General features: G+C 23.3%; 1 protein-coding gene across 1 annotated transcript in view; it reads right to left on the reverse strand.

Annotated features, from left to right (window-relative positions):
• The window catches only part of LOC105367639 (probable G-protein coupled receptor CG31760), a 97,115-nt gene that overhangs the window by 63,766 nt on the left and 22,128 nt on the right, over positions 1-11,221 (reverse strand). The window contains exon 3 of the mRNA XM_011506406.1: positions 8,704-8,827. Within this exon, the coding sequence (XP_011504708.1) occupies positions 8,704-8,827 (124 nt within the window). The remainder of the gene's footprint in view (positions 1-8,703; positions 8,828-11,221) is intronic.

The following is an 11,221-nucleotide window of genomic DNA, read 5'->3' on the forward strand; positions in this document are numbered from 1 at the left end:
CGAAATGGAACTCTGGACCGATTCTAAATAGCATGAAAATACATGAAAGTAACGAAGTGGGCTGCAGTATAAAGAAGGTTGTATGAGCAAGAATTCCATACATTTAGAGCATACATTTCATTCCTGAAGGCTTTCAAAGTTTTATATAATTTTGTTTATTCAAAACAAAAAATTATTCTTATTATTGTTTAAGTAAGCTATAAAAATACTCATAAAATTGTGTTTTATATCATTAAACATCCACTAATTATTTTTTTTTTTTTTGTCAAAACTTCAATAAAAACATATATTTTTTTCTAATACAGTAATCTTTGTTTATAATAATTGTAAACTTTATAATAGTATGTTAAAATCAAAGTAGAAATGGTTGTATTATAATGGACTACAATACATGTATGTGTGTATATATAAAGCACTTTTTGATATGAGAGATTTAAGGAATAATTGATGAGTCGACGTATATCAACACAATATTTGATACACCTCAGTTTTAACAAAAGAAAAGTACAAAAAGTAGCGTATTTTAAAATGACAATTGCAAAGAAAATCTATTTTATATACGAGAAAAACAATCGTTATATTATATGCTGAAGAATTCCATTTAAATTTGCTCATCATTTCTTTGCAACAAATAAAATAAGAAAATATAATATTTTCATGATATTTGCAAAATAATAAACTATTTTTATAAAAAACAGTAATTAATAACCTTCTAAATATTTATTTAATTAATACATGTTTTAATCGTGCCGAAGAATTTATCACAATATAGAAGGAAAGCAAGCAAAATATATCTTGGACAGAAATTCGTCGATTCAAACAATATCTTAAAATGAATATTGATGCATATAACAATATATTTTAGTTAATTCCTAAACTATATTTGGATACCTCTAAATTTATGCTTTTATATAACATTTTATTAATTTACCAATTGATCGATTCTATTTGTTTGCATTATTCAGTAATATTTTAGTTCTTACTTCTACGTAAATTCTATTAATTCATTTACAGACTTCATGTATTACTTGTCTTGAAGATTCCAAATTATGTTGTTATCTATAGTTCGTTTAGACTAAATTGATGTTTATTAGTATAGTAAATTCATACAACAATGCAGCAATATAAATATTTAACGAGTTTTCTTTTGAATGTAACTTTGTCTTTTATAATTACTTTAAATATAAAACTAAATATTACTTGTATTTAATTATTTATTTATGAAGAAGTTCTTTCAGACGGTATTTTGAAGTATAAGCACTGTACTACTTTTTCATTCGCACATGACGAAGGCAACATTTCATTCAACTAAGCTAGCCCGTCTTTACCCTTCAGCTTTTATCTTTATCTGAAATAAGTTACAACGCTCATATACACACACACACACTTTTACAAAAGTACTTCAAGTAGAGTAAGCTCTTTGCCTGTACTATTAGGGATTAAACCTTTTGTACAAAACCGATCATTTACTTTTTGCAATTTCACAGTGTCATATCAAATCCTTACATATAGTTAGTGAACTACAGAGTACTATATATTGTATATTTAATATATAAATAGTAATAAGTAAACTTTTAATAAATAAAATTATATTTTCATAAATATTTCCGCATGTTTGTCGTCAATTGAATTTATCGATCTTGATCGACTTAATTGATCAATGATCATGCCTCTACTAATAATATTATTAATTAAAAGCTCCGCCTGTTAAATTATTTATTTCTTTATAATATTTAAACATTAATAAAATTTTATTTTTTAAAAATATTTCTTCCACTACAAATTATTTTAGAATATTATGCGTTTATGTAAATTTAGAATTATGCATTGTAAATATGCAAATTGTTTTATAATGCATAAATATTTTCTAAAACATAAGTTTTATGCTGAAAAATGGTATTTACAATAATTCAAATGGAAAAAAATTGAATTTTAATATGAATTTTTAAAATGAATAAATTTAATCAACATAAATCTGTAATAATAATAATAACGTTAATTAAGAATAAAATATTTAATATTGAAATAATGCTAATATAAAGTAAAATATAACTTATTTGTATAATTAATTTTTTAAATGAAAGTTTTTAAATTATATTACTCATACTAGAGTGGAAAGTTATAAGTAATAATGTAAGCATTTTCGTATTGTGCAAACAATTAAACTATTCAGAGGAATAAAGATTATATTTATTAAATTTTAATTATTAGTTTTATTTAATTTATCGAAGTCTACTTAATTACTTTATCTTAATAATGTATTATCTTACTGAGTGTTAAGAATAAGGTTTTAAGAGTACTTTGAAAATAAAGAAATTGTAGTAGGTGTAATGCAGAAATTATTTCGATATATAAATTTTTCGTTTTCAGAATATTTAAATTCATTCTATATTACGTAAGATACAAATGTAAATTTGTACTTACTTGTACTTAAACTTTTATTTTGAAACTTTAAAATGCGTAGTAAACATTTTTCAGGAAAAAATTAAATAAGCATATATCTTCTGTTTTATTCAGAGATCAAAATTAAATCAATCAGTTATTTCTCACTCGACTACAATAAACTAGAATTATTGATCTGATAAATAATGTGGCGAGATTTTTAATTTTCAAAGGATATTAGGCTAATAGAATATTATATAAAGTAAATTGTCAGTTTAAGTGCACGCATACATTTAAATTTGGTATATGTAAATTTATAAATAATCATATCATACGTATGTACATAAACTAAGGTGTATGATCATAAGCTCATATAAACTATTAATTTTCAAACTAAGCTATCGTGATTAGAGTAGACAAATTTATGGCATTACAATTATGTGGCACATACATGAAATGACTAGAATTTATTGATGTAATTTAACATGAATCTAGTATGTTACTCAATTCAAAATTAAACTTAAAAGTACGGAAATATGCTACTCTTTAGAGTAATTTGTAATAATTAAATATATAAATTACAATAAAAACAGTTGGAAATAAATTGAAGTTTATTAATAAAATAGCCAATACAAAAAAAATTTAAATAAAAGTTTTAATTTATTTAAATGTATTTCTTATTTACATTTATTTTGTTCATAATTACTAAGTTCATCTACTTTTAATCATTTGAAATTTTATTCTAAAAAGTATCGACGTTTAGTCAACATAAACACTTATATTTCGTATTTTGTCTCATATAACTTGCTTGAGTCATTTTATGTTGTAATTGAGGTAGACTAATTTAATAAAAAAAAAAGGACATTACCCTTGTAGTTGCGATTTTATTATTTTTTTTTAAAATAAAGCTTATTATTTTCATAAGAAGGTTATAACGAAACATTTAAACCAACTACCAAAATGAAATTCTAATATAAATTATTATTTATTTAGACAAATATTTGTCGAATCAACAAAAATTTACCCAAATTTTTATGAAAGCATTACAAATTTTTCATATATATTAAAATTTTATTTGAAAATTTATCCCATAATAAAACAGTATCTAATACAAAACTAGAAAAAATACATTTAATATAATCAGAATAATTTCTTATTGAGAATTACAAAACAAAAATGTCCTGTCATCAAAATTGTAATAGAATTATTTAAGTTTTTTACTTATTTTGAATTATTGGTTTATTTGTGATAGTCCATCATACTGTTATCGAATTTGAAACTTTAAAGCCTGCTATAATTCGGCTTCTGTCGATACCTCAATACTTGATAAATCTGAAAAAGGGTCGCCATTTTCCGAATACCATCAGAGAAAAGGGATCTGTACCGTTAATTGCAGAGGCGTTGGTAAAACACCAAAGTAACATTCAATATGCGCATATGATTACTAGTGATTTGCGCGTGCGCCTCGACCCGTTTCGCTTTTATAATTAAACTTTGACATTGTTGTTTTAAATAAAGTTTAATTTACGTTGAACTCAGTTATATTTTCGTGCATCAAGCCTAGTGTGACAATCTTATTCGCAAAATTTTTTTAGAGTTAATTTTATAATACTTTCAAGCAAGATCAATGATGTATTTGTTAAAGTAATATTATTTTTTATCACTCATATGGTGGGACAATACTTTAATTAAAACTAATAATACTTTAATTTCGACTTCAATATGAAAATCAATTTTAAGAAGCATTTTTAACTATTACACTATTGAGTATATATGTATAAATAATTATGATTAATCGATGAAAACATTTTATATAATGCAAATATTCCACTAGCTTTCAAATAAATATTGATTATTGGTTATTAAATTGATAATTATATGATTAAATTAATATTATATTTTCTTTTTAAAATTACATAAAGAATTTTTATATTATCATTTTATGATAAATAGCTTTTCAATAATATATTGAATAAGGTGATATTTTTAATCAAAATTCTATTCAGATCATTAATTTGGAATAATAATATTCCTATATGAGCTAATAATAAATGTATAAAAACGATATGTATCACATATGCAGTTATTAATATATTGAGTAGAAAAAGGGTAATTATAAATCTGTAAAAACTTCTAGAGAGGTTTTTATTTCAAATTTAATCATTTATACTTTTTCTTAGTATGTCATATATACTTAATATAATTACATTCGATTATATAATATTTCTAACAATAATAAAGTATTAACTACGAAAGTCTCATCTTATTCGAATTTTATATTAAAATATTATTATTAAACTCATTTTCATTTATGTATTGTCTGTGTTAGTATATATATATATATATATATAAATATATATATATTATTCCATCTTGTAATCTTTGACATTAAATGAAAGTGTTTACATTGTTATACTGTTGCCTGTTTTTCATTTATGATATTATTTGTCTCATTGATACTATTAATTGCTCTCTCGTCTTGTTGTTGAGTATATGTATACATGTTGTTTTAATAACAATAAAAACATTCAAAACATTCGAAACATTTTGTAACTATGAATTGATATTTAAAAGTACAATATGGCCTTAAAAACTGAACTTAAAAATTTCACTAATAGTGATATTATTTAAAAATAAATATCCTGCAAAGTTCTTTATTTATAAATGTATCCAAACACAGTAATGACGAAAGCCGTCTTATCATCAACGTTACAGCCATGTTTTCAGAGGTCCGTAGAGATTTGTGCGCAGTTTCCAATAACCATCCGCTTTGTATTTATCCGAGTGCTACTTAAGCTGTACTGTATTTATAATATTTCTGTACAGTCTCTTTACTGAGAACATTAAAAAAGCCGTTAGAAATATTTTGTTAATTGAATACTCGAATTAATTAATTAGCTATTCCAGCTTAACTTCAGGATACCTAGTTGCCATGTAAATCTTTATAACTAATCAGATCAGTGATATATTCTCTTTAATCTATCTCTAGACTATGTAAAAATATGCGAAATCAATAGAAAATCCTGAAGAACTGTCACATAAAGTTGTTCACGACTGCATGTCCATGTCCCTGAGCTCTGTTACTAATGAAATTCCATCTTAATTCATATATATCCAAGCGAAAAACTTTAAATACTGTAGAATTCAATGTTCGTACATCTTATCTCTTGAAGCGTATAATTATTCTAAGAAGTATTATCAATTAGCTGGATCTGACGCGGGAGTCACGATAACATTGCGGTGTACGTTATTTTAATTGTTTAGCGTGTCATCAGCCGAGGCTGTAATCGAATTTTCACGCATTTATATTTAATGTCAGGACAATTCCTTAATGGAATTATCATTCAAGCTGTGTTTTATATTCAATGTATCAATTAACCATTCGAATAAAGTATATTTGTTTTGATTTGCAAACTGATTATTGTATAATTTTATGATTATCAAGTCAAAACAATAATAACCCTCATGTATAATTTATTTAGAATATATTATAATTAATTTTTATATTTTTATTATTAATTTATTATTAATTAATTTTTATAACAATATAATAATTGTTCAAGACATAATATTAATAAACCCTTGATACATGCCAAAATTTAACGAAAATAATATCAATAATACTCTGAAAATTATATATATGCAGCTTCTTACACACACAGGCATATGTATATATATTTATATATAATATATAATAGTTGGACTTTATAATATTATATAAGTATTTTTCTTAATCGTATAAAAAGTAATTAATAATTCATAATTTCTTATTAATATAAAACTATCTAATTCCGTAGCGCGTATTATTTTTTTTTTTAAATTATATATATACATAAATGTAATTTATTCATACAAAATAAAATACATTAGTTTATAAAAGGAATAAATTTGAATGCTACATGTTTTTTTTATAAAACGTTTATTATTCTATTTTCTTAACTTAATCATTATTGTGTTAGAATAATTTTAAATTAAAATAGCACACGCAATGTTAATTATTGTTTAAAAATTAATAAAAATGTTAACTAAAATTTTCTGGATCAAATAAGGTAAGTGTTTAAGTAAGCCCTTAAGAGATGCAGTAAATTCTTGTGGAGAAGTGTTTGTGCATCTACGTGCTCTACGCGAAAATTTCTATTATAAGTAAATAATAATTGTTGGAATTTTAGTATTTTAATTAATTTCGAATTTATTTAAAGAACTTGAGAACAGCTTATTTTATTTTATATTATTATTTTATTCTTGATATTGCTTATAATTTATAGTAATAATATAGAAATTTGATTGTTATTTTTAATTGCGTACGAGAAATCATAATATGTAACATACAATATACAATAAATTATATTCATAACTACATTGAATAGAATAAAACTACATTAATATTTTGATAGCATATGCAAATAAATTATTTCTTTTACTATTTTATTATAGTTTCGTAAAATTAAAGTAATCAATAATAAATAAATAAATAAATATATATATATATTAAATGTATTCATTTGTATCTTAATTATTAAAGATTAACCAATACTGATATATTGACATTTCACTAGTCAGAAATTTATATGTACATTTAATTTGATGTACCGCTTCATATTAATAATAAACTAATTGAAGCAAAATCATTTGTTACAATGTTATTTATTATTTTATTAGTGCATAAATAGTATCAATTATAAAATTAAATAATGGAAAAAATAACAACGTTTATGTTCCTGGTTTAAAAAAAAGTGCAAACAATCTTTTTATTTAATGTCGGAAACAAACAGTTCATTTTTGCTCTGGCAAATAAATTTTATATTCAAAATAAAATCTTGCTATCGATTATCAGAATAAATAATAAGAAAATATGCCTGCAAAGTATTGTAAATTAAACAATAAAATCAAGTAAAATAGACGTTAAATTATTGAGTTAGAGATACTTTTCGTCTTGGCCGACCGTCTCTTTTACAACTAAGCGAGATAAATAGAATCAGCTAGTATGGAAAACTTTCATCAATATAATACATGCTGACTTTCCTAAATAAATACGCTTAATAGGGTTAGAAGACCTTCCTGTTCTTACGGTTATGCCTTGTTTGCATGAGCTAGCACACACCTACTACTATGCTTGTATATTTGTACACGACGTATCTGCTTGCTTGCTAGACATAACTATAATAATTACGCACTTACATCCTTATCTGTATTCGCATAACACATGCATTAACGATTTTGCACTTAAATCTGCGATTACATATATTTATTAATTATATTACAAATTGCAGACTTCTAAATGATACACTTAAATATAACCGTGTTTATAACTATTCGTTAACAACTTTATATATGTGGATATGCTGTTTACTCGGAAAAAGTGGATGTGAATATAAATTTTTAGTGCGCCAAAGCTAACTACTTGCCTTTGCTAATAGAAAGAAATAGATTGTTAGAGACGATCAAATGAAATCGGCCTTTGATTGATAATAGAACTCAATTTATGAATCCAATGAGAATGTATACTCCCACGCAAACGTTTCGAATTGCAAATGTTTAATGAACTCCGGAAATTATTTCATAAGATTTTATCCACGTAGTTCTCTCTCGAGTGTTCATAAACCTTCAGACACGAACTCATGTCCGTTCTCATCGAGCTCGACGTCAAGAGACGAAACGCTGCTAAAGCCTATTCGAATACCTTCTCCCTTTGTTGTAATTCTTAAATTGAGCTATAAGATTATAGATTTGTACACTCGTAAACATCTATATTTGACGGTATGCTTGCTTTGTTATAAAGCATGTAACATACATATTCATTTGTTAAATATATAAATATAAATATTTGCTTTTGTTAAATTATAAAGATAACGCTAACTTAATTTATGTTTGAGATACAAACAATTTATAAATATACCAATTTATTTTGACAGTTACAAAATAGTTAACTTTTATACTTATACTAAGTATTATAAAATTATGTTTGTCCAAGATATCTATTATCATATGAATAAAATGTATATTTATTAAGTGGTCCACTAAACAATAACACAATAAGAAGTTATAAAATCCATTGTAGCTTGAATGAAGTTAGCAACCAATTTTGTATGAAATTTTTTAAACCTTTAAATTTAGAGAACAATTTGATATAATTGTGTTTTGTTTAATTTTATATTTTCGTTCGAAAATTTATTGTGAAAACTAAAACATTTCTAGTTATTTAAATAAAAACAACCTTTTAGGATTATGCAAAAATGCATTGTATAAAATTAGATTAAATATTATTCAAAAACACAGAAAGTTTTTACTTAAAATAGTATGTATAATTTTAAATAATCATACCTCTGTTGTTCGCTTTTTGCATTTATCGCTAGCTGCAAATATATTTAATTGCGTAGATCCTGGACGCAGTGGGCATTGATCAATATCTACTCTACGCAGATCAATATCGATACCACTAGTTCCTCTAAAGAAAAGCAAATCAAATTTTATTTCTATTAGTTTCGTTCTTTACTATATATGGTATATATATATATATATATATATATATATATTAAATAAATATATATATTAATTATTACAATTTATTTAATGCATAAACGCATTTTCAAGAATACAAGCTGTATTTACTTTTATGGTATGTCGTCAGAATGTCGTTATTGTTCGGTAATGTATTGTTGTAGAACACGAAAATTAGACGTCGACGCTACGTTGATGACACACTCTTTTTTAAAAGGTCGTACCGTGATATGTTTTGAAAAGAATAAATATTTTGTATCATTTATATATATAATTGATATTATATATTTAAACAAAAAATTTATTGTATATAAAAACCGATATTTTAGAATTACAATTTTTACTTTGTTTAAATAATTTATGTTTACTATCACAATTTAAACTCATGTATATATATATATACATAAGCCTTTAATAATTTTATAGATTTACATTGAAAATAATAAATATAAATTTGAATGCATTAATATATTCGCCATTTCATGATGCTTTTTTAACATTTTTTCAAGATTTTAAAAATTGGTTTGTTTATTAATATTATCTATCGGATTTCCAAATGAAAAAATAATTTTGCAAGTATCATAATATAGTTCGCAGAATGTCACAGTACATTAACGCACTGTCATTTTACAACTATTATACAAGAATGTTATTAAATAATTAAAAATAAATTGTGACTAACATTGAAACTCTATAGAATAATGTATTTTATTAAGTGGCGGTTAATTATTCATCAAATGACTAATTTTTACTCATTAATCACTTAGAATCCGCTATAAATAAGATAATTTTTTGTATTGTTAAAAATACTATAATTAATGATATATTTAAATAACTTATTTACAATTTTTGCAAAAATTCTTTTGATATTTAAAATTAATTAGGAAAAGATGCCATGGTCAATTATTTATTTACCCTATTAACTTATCAAAGAAATCGAAACAATTCTAATTTTACCGTGGCGTTAGTTTGTTTATTAAATATTAAACAATAACTTGCAATATTGTATATTGGTTGGTATAAGATCATCATTAATACCACCATTATATTATCCGTATTTGATTTCTCACATCATGTATAACAATTTCCTAATATTCAAACAATTAAATTAATCGGATACTTAAAGTATTATATTATAATATAAATTTAATCTATTAACAAATGAAGTATTAATAAAAAAGTAAAAACTTCATAATTTCATAATTTCAACTTTTGACTTTGGTAAAATTTTATATAAATCATGCATTTCCGTTAAACTTAAAAAAATTTTTATTATAATCTATAATTTAATATTCGGTTTCTACAAGAATACAATAGTAAATATATTTTTTATATTTACTTTATGAGACCAAAAAATATATAACATTGACAAATTAAATTTTTTTATATTACTTTTACTGCATCAAATGAGAATAAAAAAATTTAAAAAAATGAAATAATAACGAATTGTCATCCTCTCAAAATTATTTTTCATCAAAGAGCTTATATAAATACGTGAACTGAAAAAAAATAACAAGCAAACGATAATCCCTGTAATTTTAGCTGACATCATGACACGGATAAGCCCACCCCTCTTTGTCAATGTCTACGTCAAATCCTAGTATCTTTAGCTCCTGAGTCCTGAAATAGTTACTGACTTTTCGCGACGACGCTGCGATTCCTTCCTTTTATTTTAATGGATTTTAATGTTGACATTTGATTTCTTCTTAAATGATTATATTATGCCTGATAACTTTTATTTACTATCTCTTATTGGTAACAAAATTGTAATTTCCATTCTTGAATAATCATTAACTTTTGTAGGCTTAAATTATATTTAATAACATAATTTTGCAATTTCATATGATCCTTCTAATTATTATTTTTAGATGCAATTATTACATTCAAAATTAAAAATGAAAGTTAATGAAATTACAGGCAATAATATATAAGTCGATTTTAAAATAAATTTTTAAGAAAAAAACAAAAAATAATTTATGATAAAATAGGGACTGATGAAATTGAAATGTTCAATTTTTCTATCAACTATCTTTTACTTAAAATAAAATCGAAAATATAAATTTTAAAAACTAATTCAATTAACAATTACAAGTACGTGTTAAATTAACTGAATTATAAACTATTTATATTTAAATAAAAAAGCAGTTAAAATTAAACAAAATTCATTATTTTGAGCTTGATTAAAATTTCTTTGCTTTCTATAACTATTACTGAAATATTAAATTATTTTTTACGATATAATACTTTCTGCATGGATTTACGCAATTATCAAATTATTTTTATGTCAATGCTTGGTATATTTATGGTTACTTTAATAGCAAACTATTTTCTTCACGGTATT

The sequence above is a fragment of the Ceratosolen solmsi genome, unplaced genomic scaffold, assembly GCF_000503995.2.
Source record: "Ceratosolen solmsi marchali unplaced genomic scaffold, CerSol_1.0 scaffold7, whole genome shotgun sequence".
Taxonomy (NCBI): Eukaryota; Metazoa; Arthropoda; class Insecta; order Hymenoptera; family Agaonidae; genus Ceratosolen; species Ceratosolen solmsi.